The 26464-nt window shown below is 30.8% G+C and overlaps 1 protein-coding gene across 1 annotated transcript in view; it reads left to right on the forward strand.

Annotated features, from left to right (window-relative positions):
- Positions 1 to 837: 837 nt before the first annotated feature.
- Positions 838 to 26464, forward strand: part of LOC121126698 (protein LSM12 homolog A) — a 29722-nt gene continuing 4095 nt past the window's right edge. Inside the window, exons 1-4 of the mRNA XM_040721998.2 lie at positions 838 to 1093; positions 1215 to 1369; positions 19622 to 19731; positions 19793 to 19922. Coding sequence (XP_040577932.1) covers positions 925 to 1093; positions 1215 to 1369; positions 19622 to 19731; positions 19793 to 19922 — 564 coding nt within the window. The 5' untranslated portion in view covers positions 838 to 924. The remainder of the gene's footprint in view (positions 1094 to 1214; positions 1370 to 19621; positions 19732 to 19792; positions 19923 to 26464) is intronic.

A 26464-nucleotide genomic window follows, 5' to 3' on the forward strand; every position in this document is an offset into this window, starting at 1 on the left:
CAAAAAGTTAGCCAGAAATATAAAAATGGAACCCCATTGGACATGACAATAAAAAATTAAAGCCGACCAGGGCAGAGTGTTATGTGCCAAACTTGGCGCAATCATGTTGGAAAAATTGAGCTCAACCGCAAAATCGAGTTAGGTTCGGGCTCACTTTTTTTTTTTTTTTTTTGAATGAACGGCACCCATACCATGGCTTATATTGTCTATGTCATAGGTTGGTATTGCTAGTAATAAGTAAATAAGGTTACTCTGAAAAATATTTGTCTATTCAGCTGTTTTTTGATGGAGAGAGGCTGTTGAAAATGAATTCGAGGTTGCCTTGAATTATAAGTACTGCCTCTAGACACTTTCCGTGTCACCCTAAAAACTGCTTACCAAGAAAAACAATTTGAATAAATTTTATAAAAATTGAGAGCCTCGTTTTTACCAACAAAACCAGTTGGACCTCTGTACATTTCATGATCCCGTTGATTGCGATCTGACCCCTTGAGGCTGATTTTTGTGTATTGACAAACAAAAAAGGCTTTATATATTAATCAGTATTTCGTAGGTTGTACTTTTTATAATAGATAAATATATATTGATTAATTAAATAATTCAAAAATGAACAAAGGCACGGAGTGTGAAAATGAACAAATAAATCGTAAACGGAATGTTTTTATAAAATTAACGATTGAACGGAAAAAGGGTTAATGGGTAGAAGCCTGACGACACAACAATATCTTATAAGTTTTAAGTTTGAATGAGTTTAATTTTGTAAGCGTGCGGTTTTATAAGAGGTTAAGTGAAACTCGTAGAGGTAGTCTTGATCTAAGGGTTTCTTTTTTTTATTTTAAAAGAAAGAAAAATAAATAAAAGGGCGAAAATAGGATTCTCATTAATTATAATCTACACTTTCATAAGCTATACAGTTCGTGAATCATGTGTTCGAGATTAGGTTCCTCCGTATCATCAGCTCCAATTTCCGGCCTTACGAAGGAAAATTTATTTAATGTTGGATCCTTCGTGAGTCTTCAACTGCGGAACTCGTGTTCACCTCTCAAGGGAGAAGTCTTAGCCCATGATCCTGCTACAAGATTTTTAATATTAAGTATAAGTTATAACTCCTATAACAATATAAGTAAAAATTTTTCTGATGATCCTTCAATAATGAATGTTTAATGATGTATCATAATTTACAGTATTTATTCTGACATTTTTTATATTTTCAGAAATTCCTTCTATTAAGGGCCACTCACAATCTGATATTCACATGATCAATTTGAGCTTGGTAATGGATTTTCATATTTTGACGGATCCTACCAATTCCAGTAATGGAAGTGCTAAAGATTATCTCCCACCTCTCCCAAACCTCAATGTTCAAAAAGTGAGTTTATCCTTTTTATAAAATATTAGTATTATTAATCTATAAACATTGAGACTGTTTTATGGTACAATTTATGAGATAGTTTGGGATTAGACAGATTTGCTGCCATTATTCCATATGTTGAATTGTTAGATTTTTAGACTCATATTTTGTTGAAAAAGAGAACTAATTTATTTTGCATTACAAATTACTAATATTAAGCTTCCTGGCTACAAAAATAGATTTTTTATAATATATATATATATTTAATCGAATTTTCATTTATGTTATATTTCCTTATTGTTGGCTAGTTTATAGTTTTTTATTTTGTGAAGTTTTTACAAGTACAAAAAGGTTGTAACTATCATTTGACGAAATTTTGTGAAGCTGGTAATTACCAATAGTGCGATATTACTTGCAGAAAAATCAATCTAAAGAATTAAAGAGGCTGAGAAAAGGAATTCGGAATTTCTCTAGAAAAAATCAAATTACTTCGTCACTGTCGAATAATATAGTAATTATTGGCATAAATGAAATTGAAAAAAAAGTTACATGAAATGAAGTTATTTATTGCTTTCAAATCTCGAGTTTTTGAAATCATTAAACATACATATATATTACTTATACTTGTAAATGTTTTCAGAAAAATAACTAATTGAATGGCGATTTGTTTATATAAACAATAAATACTTTTTATATATATGGATTTCACCAAAAGATTCCTATGTCAGATGGAGCAAATGTAATACTAAAATATATACATATACTTAATCAGTGCAACTCCACCTAATCAATTAAATGAATATATATATTTTTTTAGACATACTTTTGTTTTGATCCAGTTATTTAATCATCAAGTTAGTGAAAATAGTCTACATTATGACATAATATTAGAAACATTATAAGTATAATATAGTAGGTACGTTACAAAAAATTAATTATAAATTATTGAAGGGTTGTAAATAAGTTCCTTTGATTAATATTGAATGTAGAGTTTAGTTGATAACAAATTTTATGTTTGTTGGATAAGTTCTGAATTATTCCACATTTTTTATGGCAAAACTTGAAAAAAAAAGAAAAAAAAAAATCAAACACAAGCCCAAAGTATGATGTCACACTTTTTGTTTTTATATCCGAATGCAACCTTTCATTTTGTAAGCAGGGAAATTCAAATTATTAATTATACTAGTTATATAAATTATTATAATATGTATTTTTATTATTATTTTTTTGTGGCCCGTCTATGTTTGCAACATGCAAACACTGACATCTCTTGTATTGTTTAGTTTTGCTGATCATTCATTGTGATAACTGACTTATGGAGGAAAATTTGCCAACCAAAAAAATTCTTTAGGGACTAGTAGAATTTAATTTAATTTTTCCAGTTGATGGTCAAAAGACTGGATTCTACCTATTTTTGAACTGAGATGTCCCAAATTGGATGGAAATAAATTTTTTCAAAACACTAATTTAAGAACTTGATTTTGAATGTATTACAGTTATTGAGACTCAATTTTTTTTACACAGTTGTATTTGACAAAATAGTATTTTTGTAAATTTAGATAGATGTATTCTCTATATCTCATAGTCATTTAATGTGTGACTTAAAAAAAATAATTGTTGCTCCCAAAATGTATTAGTGACTGATGAAATCTAATAAAATTTGCTAGTTGATTGATAAAAAACTAAAGTTTCCTAGAACCTATCCATAGTTGAAATAAGTTGATATAAATCAAGTTCTTCTAAAACTCTTGATTTAAAATGCCAATTTAGAATATATTAAGCAATTGAAACTCAATTTTTTTTTTTTTGCAGAGCTGTACCACAGTTCATGAAGAATAGCCAACTAAAAAAAATGGTTGAGTAATTAGCAATATAAGAAGTGAATATATTAGAACTTATTTTTTAAATTTTCAAAGCATTAGGTCTGTAGTGTCTCAAAATGTTCCTTTAATATATATATCATATAGTTATGGATATCATTAGTTAATTTTGAACTATTTTGAAAATATTAAGAACTCTTCTAAAGTTTTGACACTTTCACTTTTTTATAATTTTTTTTGTTAGGTTTTTGATATCATTTATATAGTACGTAAAATAGTTTTTTGGTTAAAATAACAAACTTAGTTAATTAAAGTAATTTTTTTTTATAAAAATGACATTTGAGGCCGAGGCAACGACGGACTAAACAATATAAATATATCATTTTACTATTACTAACTCCCAAAATGCAGTAAAGATATCATTTAATGTAATTCTTACTATATATTTCTTTCCCATATCATTTCTTATTGTTTTTCACTATTTACTGGATAATATTTTAAGTTTTTAGATTTTTTTATCTAATTACAAATAGACAGAGTTTGTTTCCTAGAAGTGGGATACAAAAGTCGATTCTCTTTAACTACTTGGAGGACGAATTGCATCTGTGATTAATCGGATGTTAATAACCCACTATATTCTTGAATGCGACCCACTCCAAGCTTGGCTAGATCATGAGCAACTTTTAGTGGTTCAATAGTATCTTGAGTGTCTTTATAATATTTTTTGCCACTATTTCTTTGAATCAGCCAAAAAAAAAAATGTCTGGTGGAGTTTCAGGATTTGAAAATGTTTCATTGACTTCAAATTGACAGAGTCTTCTAAATTTTTATCTCTTAAGCCATCGAGAGCACTTTTTTCTACGAACTTTATACCTATTCTGCATTGCCTTTAATATTCTTTTTGATTTAAAGTATTGCCATCTGACAAGTAACATAAGTTTTTATACATTTTATTCTATGTTGACCTTGATATTATGGAATTTATGGTAAAATATTCGATTAGTAATTTTATTGAATTTAGACAATTGTTAGAAGCACCTGAGGCCTGAGGTGCAGCCATCCATGCTTTCAGACATATTCTTACAATGAACACACAAATGTCTTGTAATCCTTGCTCATATGTAGAAGTCAATTTGAATTGAGATCTGAACATCCAAATTTTGAGACTACTGGGTGCTGCTAAAAATTTTACACTTTCAATCTAGAACTTTATCAAAATGTGTTTTCAGTAATCAGTAGTTATTATAGTATGTTATTAAAATGAAAATAACTAATGTGATGTCTTGGCCACCCTAATCATCGATGTAGCTCCCTTTGGGGACAATGATGGATTCCAGGCGGCTACGGAAGGCCTTCCATCCATTGTCGATATAGTCCTCAGATATGGCATCCCAGCGCTAGTTGACGGTGTCCTTGAAGTTGTTGATATTTGGGTAACGGACAGTGCAGGCCTTGGACTCAAAATGCACCCAAAAGTGAAGTCCAATGGGGGTGGCTTCTGGTGAGTAGGGGCCATATTTTCTTTGGCCAGAAATGTAAGTTGTCCTCCAACCCCTTCTGGGCCTTTTTGGACGTGTGTGCTGGGGCACAATCCTGCTGGAACACTAAGTTCATGTTGGAGATCCCAAATTTCTTTGCAATCTCCGTTGGTTTCTTGCCATCGCCCGAAAGGGTGCGGACCGAAATTTGTTGGTAACGTTCAGATGTTATTTTTTCGGTTTCTAAGACACTTAGGAAGGTCTAGTTTTTTTTATTATTTTTACAATTTTACTACATTCACAAAAACGTTGATTTATGTTCAAAAGTAAGTGTAAAGATTTTTTCGCCACACCTGGTATATAACACTTTAGAGAGTCAGCGGCCACTGCATTGTACCAGGTGTCATAAATTTCACTTTTGGTGTTGGAACTTAAAAAAGAAATACGATAACTAGTTTAAAAAAAACAAAAAAAAACACCTCTCTTGAAAGATTTGATTTATTAATCTTGTTAGCATAATCAATACTTATTTGACGTATATCCTCTACAAAATTAGCTACTTCAGGCTCTAGAATTCCAGGCTCATACTTATTTGTGTCTATTTGAAGGTCATTTTTCCTGTTTTTTTTGGTACATTTTAGCCTCTGGATCCCAAACATGATTGAAAAACTGAGTCCTTGTATATTTACACTCAAGGAGAAAGTGCTTTTTACATTTTTTTAGGATAATACAAGCTCCAGCATTCTTACCTGTTTTTGAACTTGTATCTGAGCATATGCCTTTAATTCTGTCACCTACGCCCCAGTCTTAAATGGCTCCATTTACATCATTAGTTTGAGCCTCACTTTTTCCAAATTAAAGCCTGGCAACATTAAGTTATTTAGAGATTCCTTTCCTTATACCGATATAGACAGACGATCAACCTAATTTTTTGTCCGTAAGACTAGGAATAATTTTAATATCACAATAAACCACTACAAGAGGATTGTTATATACGAAATCTGTTTTTATTTTAATAGCCTTTTCTCTGCGTAACTGTTCTTTTCTGTTGAATTATGACTATCAAGAGCAAGTTGATCAATGTTCCTGTTCATGGCTTTAGCTGTTTTTGCTTAAATAAACACAGCTTTTCGATCTCATACTATAGTGCGATCAAGATCAGCTGATAACACTGATGTAATAACATTTTTAATTCCTTAGAGATATTAAGTATCCTCATCATTCGTCTCTTCTGTATTTTCATATTCAGTAGACATCAACTGAATGTTCCATGATAAACCTTCTTTATGTTTATGCAATCTGGTGATCATTTTCATTTCTTTCAATCGCCCGTTTTTCCTTCGCAAAAAGCTTTTGATCTAACCCAGCTATAGTTTTTTTACCTTTCTCTCTCTCTAGGGTAGCAAGATCTTTTTATCTTCATGTTATACAGACGTTTTAGTAAGAGTATGAGCAATGCCAAAGAGAAACAAAGGCTGCTTCTCATACAAGTTGAGTTTTCGATGTACGTACTTTGTTCTTTTTTTGTAGCCTCAATTGCTCAAAAATTTTCTCAAGTTTAGATTGGAAATTTTGATTATCCTTAATGGGAATCCTGGCTATTTCCGTGATAGTAATATGAATTATCTTCTTAAAATTAATATGGTGATAAAAAAAATCTTGTTTCTTTGTATCAATAGCTATATGAGTAAATAGAAATGTATTTTCTAATTCAGAATAAACAAATTAAGAAATTTATTTTTTCACTAACACGTTGCGAGCGTGGTGACCCACCTGTGGGTCATTTAAACAAAATCTAAGTAATTTAAGAAACATTGTATGATCGGGAGAATTTTAATTTTTGGACCATTATTTTGTTAAACATATAGAGCATACACGTGAATGAAAATAATCCAAGATCATTTATCAGTATATATTTACGTGTGGGCACTTTGTAATCGAAAAGAGTAATCCGCCTTACATTGAGAAATACCTACCTGTGGAAACGTTATTTTATTCGTGCAATAGCTAATAAATACCAGGGATATGCACCATACAACCTCTCAGCTAATTTGTGTAATGTTTACTCACATGGTGGAACCTGTCAACTCCCATAACGCAGTAGATACGTACCTAGTTACCCTTGTGCGCAACGTGTTAAATTGTTCTGCATTTTGGTAGTTGGTAATTGTAAAATGATACATTTATATTGTTTAGCCCGTCGTTACCCTCGTCCTCAAATGACCTCGAAGGTCATTTTATAAAAAAAGTTACTCATACTAATAATTTATAATAACTTTTTATATTTACATTTCTTACTTATATACAATTTAGTAACATAGCTACATTTTCTAAACTAAATTTCGAATTGCTCAATTTCCATCAAAATTTGCACTTTTTCTTTATTTAAGTAAACAATATGTTTACGTGTAAATTTTGGTATGCATCAGTTGAATTCTTTAGCTGTGGTACGCTAACGAACAGACAGATTGTGGTAAAAAATAATTCATGTAACTTTTTATTGATCTTCTGGAAATGTAGATACGGAATTTAAAAAAAAAATGTATACTATATGAGTGATAGAAATTCTTTTGAACTATATTTGTTATTTTACTAAAAAAGGTTGTATTATGTTCTAATTAGATTATATCAAAACGCCTTTTTTTCCAAAAATGTCGAAGTTTCAAAACTTAAGAGGGGTTGAGCCACCAATACATATTTTTTAAATGGTTTCAAATTATTTAATGATAAAGCATTAAAATATAGTTTTGAATTGAAGAACACTTTATCAGAGTTTGTTAGATAAAAAGTGACTCCTTTTACACTTTTTATTCGCTTGAGCCGTTAATGTCTTTATAGCAAATAAAATATTTACTTTTTGAAAAGTAATAATTAGTGTTGTGCCACATAATGCTCCAATATTCCTTGAAAATGTATGGACAAATTTGACTCGTGAAAATACTTGATTTTCCAATCATTTATATATTTAAACTTGAGGGTTCATAACTGCATTACTACTCGAATATCAAATTTGACTTGTAACGCATCCCTAGTAGGTGAAACTGTTGGTTTGTCTTATGTTAAGATGAAATAATATGTTGAAATTATGTTATCTTTCGCTGATAAATTGAAATACATTCGTTCATCTCCTGTAGTAGGCTCTCACTTAAATACTCTATCAATGCCCTTTTATTTCAAAGAATTGTAGTCCCAAATCCCTCTGCTCCGGATCTGTTTCAACAATATACATTCATGATTATTAATTTTATTGAAGACATTCAAACGTATCGGGGATCTTCCACGTCGTAGTGAAAGCATATTAATCATAGTTACTTTGTCATATTGGACTGCAGCAAGGAACGAAGAAGACTGTCTGATTTAACTCAAATTCATTAGGGAATGAAATAGAAGGTATATTCTGTGGTAACTCTTAAGCAAAATCATTATGAATTCTATCATTCAGTCCAAGACCAAATTATTATAATTCATATGTATTGTAATAAATAATTTGTATTGAATGTAATTTCAGTTAGGATGGCTATCAATTATCATAAAGATTCCTCGGCGGATACGTGGAGTTAAACCTAAGAAAAGTTCATGTTACATTGCACTCCCGTCATTAAATAACAAGTCGTTGTGATAAAGTAGAACATAATCACATAAAGTGATCATGAATTATTAATAGTGAATATTATGTCAGTTTCATTCCACTCTTAACATATATTGAATTTTTAAGTGATATGGGTAAATTAATATATTTAAATACCGACTATGTACAAGTATTTCTTGAAGTGCAAAACTTTTAGGATTAAATATAGTTCATAACTTTCATATGTATGATTATCTAATGATTTAATTAAACTCAAGTATCTTAAAATTAATACATTATTGAAATAGAACCGACAATAAATTTAAGATTCTCAATTTAATTAAGAAATTGGACCTTGCCCTAATGATCTTTCTCTTGCCATACGTGGGATGCTGTTGACTTATTGATTAATTTTTTTTTTCCACTGGACTTTAAAAATTTAAATGCAATGCGGTATAGTCGTTATAATTATTATCGTACTGGTAGGAGTGGCATTAGCTTCTGCTTCATAAACATTTCCATCAATAAACTCGATGCGTCTAGAAGAACATACTTCATTAAATATTAGTTGTACTTATTTATGTTCTGAAGGAAGCAACTCTAACCGTGGTTGAGATATGTGTTTGTAGAAGAGGATGTCCTTGTATTTAGATTTAAAACTCCAGACAATTTTCTCAAGTATAAAATGCTTAGCATAAAAAAACAACTAGCATGTACAATTCTTCTATAAAGATCAGGAATACAGTTTTCCCACAGCATACACGTTGCTAAACACTGCACAGAGTATCTTCTGAGTTATGGTTTTGATAAATTGTTCAACTGTTATTAAATTTATTTTTTCTTTGAAAATTATCTTCTTCATTTTCAATGTTATTTAGAATTGTTACGACTTGTTAACATCGAACTGTGGACACTTCCGAGAGCATAAAAAAATAGTGGTTTAGGAAAGGTTGATCTCCCATGATGGAGACACTCTTACCATCATAATCGAGCGATACTTTATTAGAGCACTCGTCTTATGCTAAAGCAGCTTTCCGATCAATTTTGGATATACATCATATTGTAATCTTAAATATTTCAAAAATTTTATTTAAAATTCATTTATTTTTTGAAGAGTTCTTATTCAAGGAATATACAAGTATTCTCTTAATAACTCATAATCCGATTTACTACATTCCATTCGTAGTTTTAATGCATTTTTGATAGATTCATTAGTAAAACTTCGATTATTGGAATTTTTAACTGAAAAATTGAAAATAAAATAATTTAGAAATACTTTCGTCTTCAAGAGAATCCATTTTTTACTCATAGTTTCAATTGTTTCTTTTTTTCATTTTAATTGAATTATATTATACCATTTCGTAATAAGGAAAGAATGAAGCAGGCAACATTAAATGGACAATAATTATATTTGAACGAGATAATAATAACAGGAATTTAATTGTGACGTAAGAAGGTTGATTGAAAAGCAACTTCTTCTAAGAAATAAATGAACTTGGATACTCTGAATTTTTACCAACGAGTTACCTCGATGGGTCACTTTCTTTTAATGCTTTAGCTAATGATATCAATAAACAAAAAGTAACATTTTGAGACTTCATATTTTGAACATTTAAAAAATAGGTTCCATCCAAATGTACATGGCTCATTGTATGGATGCTGTATTCAATGCTGACCCAATATCTTCACAGATCATATGCATAGAATATTAAAACTGAACTTTGACCTCATGAACCCTGAACCCTCAACTTATGTTTTTTAACGATTAATTTTCATTGTAAAGGTTCTTATAATAATGGAATACAAAAACATTTATCTCAATAAGCTCACATCCACGATCCAAAAATGACTAAGAATGGGACTTAAGTAGACTGCAAGGAGAATAGCACAACAATGTTAATCTATAAAAATCCCATCTCTAATATTAACACTACACATAAGATGAACGTAGTGCTGTAGACAATTTTTTATCTATCAGAATTCAAGGTGCTCTTTTCCCCCGCTTAAATATGTTTGTTGCCTTTTCCCGTTCAATTTCTTTATATGAGTGCTTTTAATACTAGGGAAAATTTCTAAATCTGAAAGAATTGTTACTCTGTTATATTTGTAGCCCCATGAAAATGATAACATTAAGCCTCACGGAATGGTTGATAAATTGACAAGATATGATGCTATCTTTCATAATATTTTTTTTTACTTTTCTGTGATGTGATAACATAAAAGCAAGCTGGGAAAAAGAGAAACACCCTTTAAAAGTTTTTTAATTCAATGAAAATCCGAAGAGCACTTTTTAAAGAATCAAATACAATATTAAACCATTGAAAAACTGTCCAACAAGTTCTTAATATGATTGGTATTTGTTTAAATTTTTACATGAACATATTATGGACAAGTTCCGTCAGTTTGATCATTTGATCTTACAATCGAATTTTGATATCATCAATATAATCAATTTCAGTTGGTGTGGCTTGTTTCTAAGCAGCTAATTCCTTTCTTTTTTTCTTTATTCTCTCAAGGTGAATACTTATACCCTATTCATTTAAATTAATTTTCTGTATTTTTTGTGTTACCAAACAACTAATATTTATCAGGTTCAGTTAACCTTAAAAACCGCGTCTCGCATTTTTTTAAAATTAATATTAATTATAGTACTTATATCAACAGATACGTTTATCATACTGTCGCAATATTGTAAAAAAAATTATTCCAGCTTGCTTTTATGTTATTGCCTCATAGTATACGGTCCTGATCAATTTATTTTTATTTGTATTCGATCTAGATTCCCCTTTTTTTTCACTATAAACGGTAAATGCTTTCTTTTTATTTCCCATCACCTGAACTTATGCTGTTCGAAGGGAAAGGGGTTAACGATTTATAGAATTTGAAATCTTTGTCTTTTAGATTTAAAAAAAAAATGCAAATAGTCAAAATACCTTATGGGAAGTCTTCAACATGAGTAATTTAAGTGAATAATTATATAACTGAAGAAAGTTGTGGGTAAATAATATATAAAGGAGCGCGTTAAATAACATTATATATTTCTGTTACCTCAATATATGTTAGTACAATATAAAGAATATATTTCGTTTTCTGTTTGGTTGTAAGTTGATCAATGATATATGACAGGAGCAGCAAATAAGAAAACAAAAATAACATCCCATTTAGCCTCATAGCCTCACTTCTTTGACCAGAACAAAGGAATTTGGACTTCTTTGTTTCTAAGAATTCACAAAATTATCTCCAATCCAGAAGATTTTTTAAAAGGTGTAAGACTTTTAAAGTAGAACTCGTATATTCCGAACTTATTTTAGTATCCTATAATACTAAACAGTAAAATAATCCACAATAGCTACCTTTTACACTATGTTTATGTCTTTAATCTGCGTTTAATTTTACTTATTAGTTTATCAATTGCTAAGATGAATAGACTGAGAGACAAGAACAAGACCCTGGCGACAATCTCGTCTTATTTCAAAGTTATTTTTATCATTTGAGTACTTCGAGTAGTTGTTTCACTGACTAAGAGCCATCATCATATGGTTACTGACAAAACCTTATAATATAATAGAGTTCCACTATAAAAATATGAAAAATGTCGTCCAAGGTTTTTTAGAGTCAATGGATATCAAGCCCCCTTTATTTTCCAATTCTATGGAATCCATAATTTCCTTATTTTACATCTTCCGTTCATATTACTCAACAAACTCTTTTTGAGCATGGTGAATGGTACAAGGAGAAGTTGAGTTCAAGTATGCCAGAAGAATGCTACTATACAAAAAGAAAGAAGATATGCAATGAAAAATACAAAAAATACATCTGTGAACCCATTTGAGCTTCTTTTTTTTAAGGTAGCTTCAGTTTCTCTTTTCTCTGTGTGTTTATTTTGGTAGATTTTTTTTTGATAAATAAGTAAAAACCAACAACAATGATTAATCGTTATTAAATACTGAATATAAGTTTATTATGTCAATTGCTGAAGTGAGGTTTCACCCTTATCTGGCGATGGATGTGTCTGGTTTTATTCGTTTCCTAACTGATGTTCATCAAAATTGCCGTAAAAAAATTTGTCGTTAATCAATATGAGCCTTTTTGAAATATATACATTTTTTCATTTTGCCACGCTGTATTATTGATTATTATGTCATCTTTGTGGACAGTACAAGTATTCTCCCTGTCATTGTCCAGAATTTCTCCTTCACTAGAGTAATTTTTCTCTCATTTGAATTTACTACATCACTCCAGTTATCTCCAACCATTTTAATAATGATGGAACTAATATCATTGTTTTCACTTTCAATAGCATCCATTGCATTATCTTTGGATAACACTTGTAAACAAAATTTTATTTGTTTTCTTGTATGAACTTTGACAACGTATTTTATAGAATTTAGGCTGTTAATTCCGAATATATGCTTAGATTTGCCCCATCACATCACGTTTTTGTACTGTCTGATATTTAATGTTCGTGGATGTTTACATTAAAAGGCTATATTAATACCAGGTGTTACTGTTCTGTAAGTGTGTCTTTGACTCGAGTACCTATATTATTTTAATATATAACCTAGTTTGTGCCAGTTTTTCATTTAGCAATCAATATATCCTTCATTTAATCCTATCGATATTAGTTTTGGTACCATTGGATGCGCTTTCTTGTGTTGCTCTCATTTGGATTTAATAAACTCTGGGGATTATGAAACATTTTTAAATCACCATCTTAGCTGTTTTACGAAATCTGAACACTTCTGTATATGTGTATAACCTAGCCATGGAGAAGAAAGGGCTGTAGTGAGCCAGATATATTCTCCTATATCTGTGGATGCCTCACTTTATAAACTCAACGACGGATCATAACTCCCTTGTTAAGAGTGAGTGCTTTTTTCAAAGTAACTCTTGGAGGTAAAGGCAAAAATGGGCACCTCATATGGTATGCACAACTTGTCTCGTAACACTGAGATTTCACTTTTGTCTCAAGGAAAAAGTGCTAAGCTCAAATTTGGTGTGCCGATAATTTGCAGAGAACCAACCAACCACCTAGAGGATTTCTACTTCTGCCTTGTAAATGTTAAAGGATGCAATAAAAAGAATATGCGAAACATAGCATACCCTGGAATCTCCTCTGCAATATGCCCAGTTCCTCATTCAGACGAAATACTTGTATCTGTTTTCACCAAATGAGGAAGTACATACTTCAGTCGATGATGACATACCATTGGGTTCATTGTTTGGTCAACCTTCTCTGTATACTCAAACTTAATTAAATGACTTGATTCAAGATTTGAATGTACCTAAACAATTTGCTTGATTCTTGGCTTCCAGATTGGTTGCGAAACATGCTTACTCAGGGCACAAGTGTCTCATTATATCATAACAGAGATGCAAAAGTGAGGGAGTTCTTTGATTTCGAAAATCACTCTGTATACTGCAGTGACATTGAAAAGGGGCAGAGTGCAAACCTCTGCTTATGGTCATTTTTTCTAAATGAAATAGAATTTCTTCTTTTTGCTTAAGTTAAAAATGTGCGATTTTGAATTTAATATATATTGTACTCATATTAAATATGTGTTAAAAATATGCAGTGTTACCGAGATAAATACGGACAAAATTCATAAGTGTGTTTCTAAAATTTTATACTAGATAGAAGGTTAATAGAAATACAAGGTTATGCCAAAACGTGTCTACTACTGATGTTTGACTTCCATCACGCTTTTAATATCTACGTCATAGTAGATGATTAATTGCGTGTTTAGCCAAAATCTGTTTTTCTTGCGCAGCAGTCGCTACGATAAATTAAATTGAAAATTCTAGCAATATTGACGTAATAGATTAATGAGTGGTTGCGTGTTGTGTCAACATCTTCCTATCTTGCCCAGCAGTCGGTATAATATATCAGATTGAAAATTCTAGCAAGCCCGATTACATGATGGTCTAACCTTGTATTTCACTTAACCTTGGACTAGATAGAGATGTAAGCAATAAAACAAAAATTGCTTGTATGCCTTGCGTTTAATGGTGAATATTTTCTCTTCTGATATAATGATGTTGTGAGCGGTATTGGACGTATTTAGCCTAAAGATCAGAGCCTTGCAGTGGACCAACCTGACCTACTTCTGTTTCTCAGTCAACAAATGACGTACAGACAACTTGTAGGAGGTCAGACCAAGCTCCACCAATGCCTTTGGATGGTGCTGCAAGCCACACCCTTCCTCTTTGACAGTGTTTTCTGATTCAATGACGGATCAGCGGTCACGGTCCTCTTCAGGCCTGCCAGAAATCTAGGAGTGACTTCACGATCACTTCTGGCAATATATGTGGATTTTTTCTCCTTTTCCTTATTTTTTAACCGTGTGTAGATGTTGACATTCGATCTTTTTGTTTACTCCATGACTCCATAACAAGTATATATTTTGATAAAAAAGCAGAAGAATATAATACACAAGACTCACACCTCTTAGCCGTAGCCCTGAGACACTGTTGTTAACTCAGTGTAAGGATACCAGTGTTATTATCAATTGAATTTGTCCGGATTTATTTATGCTACCCTGTATATATATATATATGTATTGTGTCGCACTAAGCTCATACAATTCCATCATTAGTTTTCAACAACAAGAATTATATTCCTTACTTACTTATACTAATAACAATAAAGATATAAAGATGATGTCAGCCTGTTGAGTCAGCACTATTTCTTTGTTGAAGAGATGTTTTCAGCTCTATAACGCAATAAACTCAAACGTTATAGTCGATTATGTGTTTTTGATCTTTGGTGTAACTTTGACCTTTAATCGTGACCTTGAATTTTATGTTATACGAAGCATTTTAATTAAATCTACATAATGACAGTTATTTCAGCTCTCTATTTCATTATGTTCTAAAGTTATTTTCGATTATGTATTTTGAATGTTTTGTGCTATCTTGACATTTCAAAATTTAATGGACCCATTCTTTGACCATATATAATCTTTTTACCAAGTTATATCAAAATCAACTTTTGCTGTTATCATGGTGACCCACAGACAAGGGTAAACACATAATATCTGTTCACCTTATTTGAATTATGGGAATTCAAATTGTGGTATAGGCGCAGCAGTACAACAGGATATCAATATGAGTTTGATTTTTATCTTGGATAAAAAAGAGGGACTTAGTTTGGACTTGGAGATATTGTTGTACTGAGATTATCTTAGAAGCTTGTAAATTCGTATTACACACTATATTTCGACAATATCTTTAGTTCTCCCTAATTAGTTGACAAGAAAATTATATTGTGTTTAAACAGATAGAAAATGGAAGAAATATACGACATTATAATAATAATATAAGATATGTTGAGGAATTAATATTGAGTTCAAGTATACCAATAACTTACATGTAGTAAAATATTTTGAGTAGTTACTCAAATGTACACAAGCTTGGAAGCCTGCAATAAAGTCAAGTAGAATAAAAGGAAAAAAGCTCTAAATAGCCATTGCATGTTCATCCATTGTAAAGATACCATTTGGGTATGGGGGTATTGATCTTCTTGATCAAAAGACTGCTGTTCTACATTGGATAGGAAGTCATCGTGGACCATTTTATTCCTTTTTTTTTATTTGATAAGTGTTAGATTTTATGTTTATTTAACAAATTTTCTATAGTTTTTATTAAAATTAAAATGTTGGAAGGCAGGTCGGGTCGGTCCGACCTGTCCTGCAACATTATACAATACAGAAGATTGGTTAAAAAACAGTACATTTAGTACGGTAATATCTACATATAAAGAATGAAAGATATACAAAAAGAATATTAAATAGTTTAAATGATGAATGTACAACTCGCTTGTATGAAAAAAGATGAAAATACTGGATAAAATAAGGTCAATCCAAATAGCCAGACTTTGAGCAATTAGAAAAATAATTTGTAAAATTGTTCGATTGCCATGTAAACTGTTGATGGTGAAATTCTAATAAGAATACGTTACGCTACTATTGACTTTTTATCGTAGCTATTAATATTTCAACTTATTAGGTATTGTGAAATATTAATGTTGAACTTAGTGTTAAGTATAAATTAATGAATAATTCATGTATCTTATACTGGGAGCATTCGCATATGACATGGTTTGAGATCGACTCCGGTTTCACTGCCAAATAAAGTATGACTAATTTGACGGAAATAAAAATATCTTCAGTATTTTCAAGTTTACAAATGAACCAATTAGTCAAACACTTCTGGTTAGGAGAACCTATAGATGTGATAAATTGGACCTTGGTTTAGTCAATATCGAGTAGCTGCTGGTCATGTGATTGTGCAATATCAGACGTTCCGAAACTTGAATATTTTGCTCAAAAACCCAGTTTCTGTTGCTTCGTAAAAAAAAGTTGAAGTACTTTGACTCAAATTGGGTATCATTTTCATAGACAAGTACAGTACGTCCTGGACATAATCTATTAACTTTTCACGAATATCGTTCATTCCATATTCTTGTCACGGCCGCTCGTAATGCCATATTTTGCATACAATTTCAAATGCGTAAATTGAAATAAAAAATTGAAATATTACACAATCTAAGAGAAAATAAAACATATCAGTCTAAAGGAGACTATTTCAGGTAAAAACATTAAATTTTCAAGTGTATAGCTCCTAAGGTTTATATGTACCATCCATGTTAATGAAGGACGGTAATTTTTTCAAACGTCAATAAAATAAGGGAGGAAGGGTAATATTTTTATTTTTAAATGTTCCTGTGCAAAAAATACCATAAATTAGGCACCAATTTATAGCTTACTATATTACCAATTAAATGATAGGTCAATCAAGACTGTAAGCCTTTCTTATTAGTAGATGTGGCTACCGAAATCGAGGCATTTATCGAAAAATGTGAATTTTTACATATTTTTTAAACCGCCATTGCACAAAAGTTATCGAAGAAACAACTTAACAGAGAGTTTTATTTTAAAATCATAGCCACTATTAACAAAAATAATAGTATTCTAAATGTACATTGTAGATTTTATAGGTCTACAAATTTTGGAGTTTTTTTCACGCAAAAACAGTCATTTTTTGGTAAAATTGGTCCCAAATTCAGATTTCTTGGCTAAACCACACAAAATAAAGGATTCAAACTTAGAAAATCATAGTATACATAGATACATTTTACATTAGAAAAGACTTGTTAAACAATTCTCAATGTTTATTTTCTAGCCTAATTTTTTTTTTCACAAATTCGGCAGTGAAACCAGGGTCAAATCTACAACTGTGTCATATTTGGATATGCATAGCTATTATTGGGATATAATATGTCTTCATGGGAGTATTATTACAATATGTTGACACGCAATTAGGTTAAGACGATTCCCGCCTGTAATTGTGAATGACAATTTGTTGTGGTCTTACCCAAAGATACAATAAATATATTAATATTCAGTCTTGTCGCCAACCCAACGGGTAGAATAAATATAAAAGAGGTGACTACGGACGATGTATAGTTAAAAAAGAGTATATTTTATGGATATACTTAAATACACGGACTAAAATACAGGGAAGTGACCCGACACACGGTTAAAAAGGGAGTGACCATGTAAAAATGTATAAACTTGAATACGTAAAATATTAAAAGGTACACAATGATTAATAATATATAAAAAGGATCGACGTATAATAACATTCAGATATTCCAATATAAGTATTTTTAGTACTTATTATATAAGTAGACGACAATTCCATAGAAGATCGGGAGGAACATATGTATTTTAGAGTAGAGATACAATGATTGAAGAGGTGCCAGACTTTGATTTGAAGGTGGATCTACACAATGAGGGATCCTTCCATTAAAGGAGACGTGATCCACTGAGTGAAGCACAAAGAGCTGCAATCCCTTGAACATAACATTGAAGAGAGGATAAGAAGTTGTGTTGTTTGTATCTCCTCCAGATGACAAAAATATGAGCTCCTCGGAAGGGGAAGAATAGGTGCATGCGAATCCATATATCACCATGAATTACTGAATACTTTACACGTAGTTTAACATTAATTTTTGAATATAAGTACTCAGTGGTTCAATAAGTCCCAAGGCTGAAGTATAGATGGCACTACTAATACAAAATATATTGTATTTCTGGAAAGATCCATCCTTCATATGTCTAAATTTCAAGGTAATATGATATATCGAAAAATATGGCAAAAACTGAATTTCGTGATTTGATAAAGCATTGTTTTTTGATGGGAAAAATTACCGTCACAGCAAAAACTTTATAGGTGTTATCCAGGGTCTGCTCTATCGAAAGCAACAGTGGAACGTTGGTTGCTAACTTTAGACGTGGCCGAACAACCACCAGTGATTCTGGACGTCCAAATGAGGTGATTATGCCGGAAAGCATAAAAAAGTCAATAAAATAATTTTGGCAAACCCTAAAATAAAGTTGCATGATATAGCTGACATCTTGAAGATATAAAAAAAAAGTGTTTTCACCATTTTGCATGAACATTTGTCCATGAGAAAGCTGATTTCCTAATGGGTACCGTGTTTACTCACAGAAGACCAAAAGGAACAATGTGTCGATAATTCCAAGAACTGTTTGGAGCTGTTTAACCGAAATAAATAGGATTTTTTATTTAACAATGGAGGAAACTTGGATCCACCACAACATATCAGAGTTAAATTGATCGTCAGCATCTGGAGAAAGCGGTCCAATGCGAGTAAAAATACATAGGTTAGCTGGTATGGGTTTGGCTTCTGTATTTTGATATACTGAAGGTATTTCGTTCCTTAACTACCTTGAGAAAGGAAGAACCATTAATAGCGAATATTATATGGTATTATTGGTACGTTTGAAGGAAGAAATCTTAGAAAAAAGTCGCCAAATGAAGAAGAAAAATATGTTATTTCATCAAAACAATGAATGCACTGTGTGACAAGTCTCTAAAAATAATGGCAAAAGAACACGAATTGCTGCTCCACCCACTGTATTTTGAAGGACTTGACAAATCGTCATATATGTTGGAGAAGCGCTGTACTGATTGTATCACTCTTTAAAGTTTAATAAGAATTTCGTAGAATAAACTTCGTCTTATTTGTTAGCCTAAGATCTTATTGACTCTCCATACAGTTATAATATTAATAACTATTATATATAGTGAGCAGTAGTATAATCCATTTCCAATTTGTAATATCCTATATTTCTGTTTTTTTTTGTTATTGATATTGTCTAATGAACCAAGTCTGTGAGAGTGGGTTACTAAATCCTTAAAATCAAAATATGATTATTTAATTAATAGGAAGCGAATAGCCATGCTGAACTTTTTTTGTTATTCTAAGATATTTGTATATAACATATTTAAATATGTTAATGGTTTTCATAGTTTATATGTTTATAGTCAGTTTTAATTTTGTTCGTTTTTATTTTATAAAGTACTGATTTTTCAGTTAGAAAATCGCCTTAAGGACTCTGTGGAAAAAAAAAAAAGGCTCATCATGGGGTATAAGGATGGTGTAAGCATCGAAGGACAAACGTTGTTCCGGGCAATATGTAAAACGTAAAATTATTTTTGTTACGATTTTATTTTTACTTAAAAACAAGCTATTACTTTAATATAGTTTGGATGAAGTAGTTTGGGAAGGTGACAATATTTGTATTATGAACATGGTAACGATTTCTCCCCCTTATATGCCCGAAAATGTCAAAGGAACCAAAAACATGAAAGCTTTTAACCATGTTAAGAAAATAGTAAGTTACCCTATGATTTATATTGATTATTTGATAAAGATTAAGTTACAATAGCAAAAATATGTTTCCATAAAAACCTATATTATTTTCTTTTAAACTCAAATAAATATAATTCATTAGTTTTAACCCTTAAATACATTTTGCAGTATACTTGCAACATACCAAAATACGCCTTTATATATATTATTCAACGAAAGTTTGTCTAATTGCAACTTTTTTTAGAACTTAAATAACACTTTTGGTAAGTGTTAACAGATATTATGAATTTGCACCAGTAATTTCGTTTATTATAAAGATTTATTTTTTCTTCATTATATTATTTCCTTGTAACGTTTTACACTTGACCAAAATGTTTTCAAAGCAATAAAATAAAAAAAGCAGTATTTAAGGGTTGATTTAAAAAAAAAATTATAGCCAAACTCTGCTAAAATTATATTTTGTATTCAATGACGTAAAGTAAACCTAAATTTCTAAATTATTATTTTCAATAAATAGTTACTAATGTAAAACGTCTGAAAAGGGATTACCAGATAGATTAATGCAGGTCACTTAATGTGCGTTCGTCAAATATCATCAATAAGGAAAAACACATCTTTTATGAGTTTTAAAGAGGAATTGTTACACTATATACAAAGAAATAAATTATTAGAGATATAAATAAAAACTTCATATCAATGGACATAAAATAATATTATGAGTTGACAACCTGCTTATTGTATGTGAATGTTATTATTTTATTTTTCTTATTTGCTGTTCCTGTCATATCATTGCTCAACTTACAAATAATAAAAAAACAAAAATACCTTCGTAAACTAAACAGAAGTGCTCTTAAGTACTCGGTGTTATGCTTGTGAGTTTAAAAAAATTCTTATTGGTATGTAAACTAAAAAAAGTAGTAAAAAGACGCCATAAATATTAATCTTATGATGTATTTCCCATCTTTTTTTAAATTTAACGACAGTGCTAATAATTTAGTGAGGGAAATTTATGTATAATGATGACTCATGTGAATTTTTTAGTTGCCCCGTTTTTTGGAATTGGTAAACTGAAGAAGGAATTTTCTTTAGCTGTTATCATTATTTTTTAATTTATGTAGTGATCAACCTTTTCTAAATAGATTCATTTATATTCAAAACCTGATTGAACATTCGTGTGTGCTCATAAAAGACGGAGAGTAGCCCTAAGGATTTATGCAGTGCTATAATTACAAGTCTTGTGTTGAAATCAGAATAGAATCGGGGATCGACATCGGAGTGATTCTAGCAAATCTTCTTCTTTATTTCCTTCCTCCCTTGTTATAGCTAATCTAATGAAACGTTATAAGCATTATTCTTTCTCTTTTCCAGAACATTCTTCAAACCATCAGGTTTACTATGTTGATTTTCGTTGTTTTTTTTAACATGCTATTATTCACATTATTTTCATAACTAGTTAGGTAGTTTGGCATCTGAAATTTTATTTTACATAGGTTGGGAGAAAGTTTTTCTTTATGTCTATGTACGAAGGTAAGGAAGTTTAATATGCGTGTGTTCTAATATCTCTTTACATATGAGTTAGATAATTAAAATTTTAATTTATTGACTGCTCTAAGCAAAATATACAAGTTTTCACTTCATAACAATTTTGAAATTTCTAGATTGAATTGCCCTATATACTTGTAAGATTTATTAGCTACAAGGACTCCCCTTGTAGAAAAGATGGCTGCTTTGCCTAAGGGGCCAAGGTTATCTTCGGGGATCTAGATAATCATGAATGAGTCATATGGAGATCGGAACTTATCCTTAAGCCAAATCAGAATAATTGTGCTGAAGGGTCGGAAATATCGCCATTAATGCATCTCAAATGTATATTTTATTTTGCATCATGAAGATCTTGGTCTCTGAAACAATGTACAAGATAGGTAATAATAATTCTTCAATCACAACAAGGGATCGGAAAATTGTATAAATTGCTGTGAACTAAAAAACCCAGAGAGTACGTCTTTAAAAATATTGTAGTTTGATAGTTTCTATTAAATTTGTTCTCTTTTGGATATCAGTGTATCATGTGAGGATTTTGTCAAGTAGAACTAAAATAAGAGGATATACTAACATTAGTAGGCATATGAGTATTCACTAAATTGCAATGTGCGTAAAAACCACAACAGAAATGGATGAAAAAAAATGATCTTCTTTTATTTACGCTAACCATAATTTAGACAATATTATACTAATACTAACCACAGCACTAAAATATAATAATACTATATTGAATTAAATGTATCCATACAATAACCAGTCCATTACACAGTGCTTACTTGAGTCCATCTGCCTTTTTTGTTCCTTGAAGCCATGCAATAATTTGTTTGGGCCTCTGCAGGAGATCAAGAAAAATTGAGAATGTGTCTTAATAAACAGTCTTTAAAGAAGTATTTTGCAAATGAAAAAGTCGCTAGAACAAGTTCATTAAAAGATAAGTTTTATATGTAATATTGAAAAAATAATATTTATATCTAAATTAGTTATTGAGTCACACACAACCTGAACTTTGTTAGCCTCGTATTATATAACTCCCAATATTCCTAGATCTATACAGGTCTTGACTAGGAAATGAGATATTTAGAGGCCGAGGAGAAGTTTGGTTTTAATGAATTATGATTTTGATAGGATAAAATGAATTACTTCTATAAAAGCCAAATTAACGTTAGGGTTGACCTTCCTGTTGTTGACTCAAACCATGGAGATACAAATTACTTCTGAGATTGTCACTGGGGATACAAACCATTACTTCTTGTATAAAACTGTGAAGAATTAAGCTATTTAACCATCATTGCCAACTTTGGATAACAAATGTAATTGCTAATCCAGCGAGCATAATGGTCTTCCTTAGTGAGCTGAAACTGAAATTTATCATTATTTCCCCCAAGATAGACTACAGTCAACTCAAAAATGTTCTTGTTATCATCTAAGGTTAAAACAATATCTTTGAGAGCATTCATACCACCCCAACTAAGTATCTTGTTTTTTTCTTTTTTCAACCTTTCTGGTAATACAGTCTTGTCCATGATTGTAAACTCACCATATTTGATGTTCAAAGAGTTTCACTCTCTTCTCAATCTTCTGAATAACTACTTCTACATATTTCTTGCAATTAAAAATGAATCTCCAAGTTTCCTTTATATTCAATTCCGTTATGTCGAGATTCGAGTGCAAATTGTGTATAACTGTATAATTCGAAAAATCGTATATTATATGCTAAAAATGTTGACTGGGTGACTTTTTTATTAATCTAGAATAAATACTAATTTTGCTACATAAAAAACTCTATTTTGTCATAACTGATAAATGCAAGTGCCAAATTGTTATTAACTGCACTAATACATTGGCGATATTAACAATATTTTGCAGTTATAACGATTTGACTCTCAAACCTCGATGCAGTGCCGAATCGAGTAACAAAAGATAGCATGATCACAATACTATTTACAATAGCCAACCTTTGCTGATATATTGGAGTGAGTAGTATCAAAATTAATGCATTTTATCTGTTTTAATCTCATACTTTTCAAGTTCATTGGTCACGATATCAACTTCATATCCATAAGGCGTACAGTAGGTTGTTTGTTTTGTAAGGATACTTGTAAACCAATATTCTGTGTTTCAACATCAATACGGTTGGATTTATTATTGTTGTCTCATACATTTACTTTTTTTCTATCAAAGTTGAGACGGACGTGCTTTGTTACAACAAACTCCAGATTCTATTATGTCATAAAATAATTAATTTGAATATCATGATATAAAATTTATTAATAATCAATTATTATTGTTTTTTATCACTCATTTATTAATAAATATAATATAGTAGCATAAAAAATATTAATTTAGGAGTAAATGTAGAAATAAATGTATATGTAAGCAAATAGCATGTCGAGAAGATTCAACCTAAAAATTTTCGACATGAATAATAATTAAATGAATTATAAATATATTCCTGGGGCCCTTTCTATAATATCTCAATAAAAAATGTATTTAATCAATAAACTTGGTAAATTTAAAGAAAAACAAAGATATTTAGCCCCATAATTTAAATAAATTGAAGAGAATATTTTTCTCTTACCATTATTGGTAGATGTGAACCAACGTAAGTTTGTTATCGACCCTTAAATTGCGCTTTCCTTTACCTCTGGAGTTAATTTTCTTTTGGTTTTATTATATACATGCACTTTAAAATTCTAATTGTTCACATTTTAATGGACCACTCTATGTATATAAGAAATAATATTATCTTAATTTAAATATGGCGTAGTCGGTATTAAGAATTTTAAGAAAAAACTCATTTCGATTGTGAGACGTACATATCTTGGTAAATATCCTGAATTCATAAGACGTAGTTAAATTTTTTAAAGTATTTCTAGGGTCAGTGCTGTCAAACATCTCCTCACTGAGGACAACAATGCCACTAGCGTGATCATATGCAACAAAATCATCAACTCGATGAACTCAACTGGAGGGCTCTTGATATTTTTTTCAGACGAGAACATTTTCATGGTTGATCACTCATCTAACTACAGGAACACACCCTTGAAGTCCATACAATCATGAAGATGAAGAAGGCAGCCGGAACCATGTTCCTGGGTATCATCTCCAGTGAGGGGGACTTCATCCTCCCCGCCCACAGACACACACACTTTTTCAAGAAGGGCGAGAGAGTGAAGGCAGACGTGTTACTGAAGGTGCTTGAGGAGATGGTCGTTCCAATTACAAACCCTACAAGGGCAACCATAGTACAGGATATCTTTGTCACAAAATGTCCTCACTTTTGGAGCCCCTATTTTTTGGTCCACAAACAGCCCGGACCTGGAGCCATGGGATTTCTATCCCGGAGGAGGGTCAAGTATGAGGATTGTGCCAAGTATCATTTGTCTGAGCAAGTCTAAAACCCGTAAAAAGGCTAAAGTTGATCTGCACGAGGTTGCTTGGGCCTGCGAAAGCTTCCAAGTTATCAAGTGAGGCGGATCTCATTATGAATAATTAAATGTAGCTGTTAATTAAATGTTAAAAAAATATAATTCTATCCCATCTAGTTCATTCGTTATAAGCCTATTAAGATTTTTCGATTAATCTGGGCCACCTTGTATATACATAATTATATTTAAAATTAACATCGTTGTACCCCTTATACAGAAAAATATTACAAACTTGGGTACACACGAGATCCAAAAAGTAATTAATTTACAAATTTTGCCTAAAGAGGCCAAATAGCTGATTCGACGTATATAAAAATAAACACACAATATTTTTTTCATCCAAAGGAAGTTTTGTTAAAACTGTATGACATAAATTGAACCAGCCTATAAACCACTGAAATACAACATCTTTCCGTTATTGTTTCCTTAAGTTTAAATATAACTTTGCTATATTGGGATGACAATTGAATTGGTTATTAATCCTAGAAATGAGAGCAATTTTCAATTTTAGGCCTGTAAACAAATTGCTGATTGCTTTAATCTTCTTTTGGTCTTGACTCACGCCTTCTGGATACACTATAAATCCAGCAAAATTGACTTTTATGTCTGACTTGTATAATCTCGCAGGAGTAAAGCAATATCGAGAGAAAAAAAAGTTATTCATTATCTTCTCTTTTAATTTAGTTCAACTTGTTTATATTCCTTCACATTATCAACTTTAGTAAAACATTTAAAACATGCAGATTTAGCAATAATTATAACATATGCAAAGGGAAATGGATGGACAGATCTCTTAATATATTTTTTTTATTGATGGAAGTCAGTCACAAATATATACATTATCCATTGTTTTTTTGGAATAAAGATTGTTGGGCTTATCCAATCAATTATACATTCTATATCCCCCATATTGGTATACCTCTTCAATTCATAAGCCCATTACAATTATTGATGACAAATAACTTATTTATTATTCCAATTTTATATTCTTACACACATTTAAATAAAAACACATATACACACCTAAAATCTACAGGCTTTTAAGTCAATAATAAACAGTTTTCAAAATTTATACCGACCCTTAGTTTTAAACTCATTCATTTTTTTTTTTTTTGTATTATTATTGAAGCTAAAGTTGCTTTTACGAACCCGCATATATCATTTTCTCCTCAAATGCTCTCCCATTCTTTTGTTACTAATTTGATGATACGTTTTACCGCCTCGGCGTGCGTGGTACATCCAAAAAGTTTTCATATATCATAATCTGATTATTTTGCATATTCATTCGTCTTTTATGTGCATTTTAGTTGGCAGTTCTGAAATATTTTCTTTGCATTCTATCATTTTATAACTTTCCACATGAAACTAAATACCTGGAATACTAAACTTTCTAAACGTGTTCGAATTCTTATTTTTTCTTGCTTCCAATAGTCGGTGCGGCCCAATTTCACGGATACGGCTTCCTTCATCTGTTATTATCGATGTCAAAATGTTTTTAGAATGACAAAAGTACCTGTTTCTTTGTAAAATTGAATTGACAATTGCTTGGATTTGAGGGCGTATATTTCATTGTCGTTTTATTGATTAAAAAGTT

The sequence above is a fragment of the Lepeophtheirus salmonis genome, chromosome 12 (assembly GCF_016086655.4).
Source record: "Lepeophtheirus salmonis chromosome 12, UVic_Lsal_1.4, whole genome shotgun sequence".
Taxonomy (NCBI): Eukaryota; Metazoa; Arthropoda; class Copepoda; order Siphonostomatoida; family Caligidae; genus Lepeophtheirus; species Lepeophtheirus salmonis.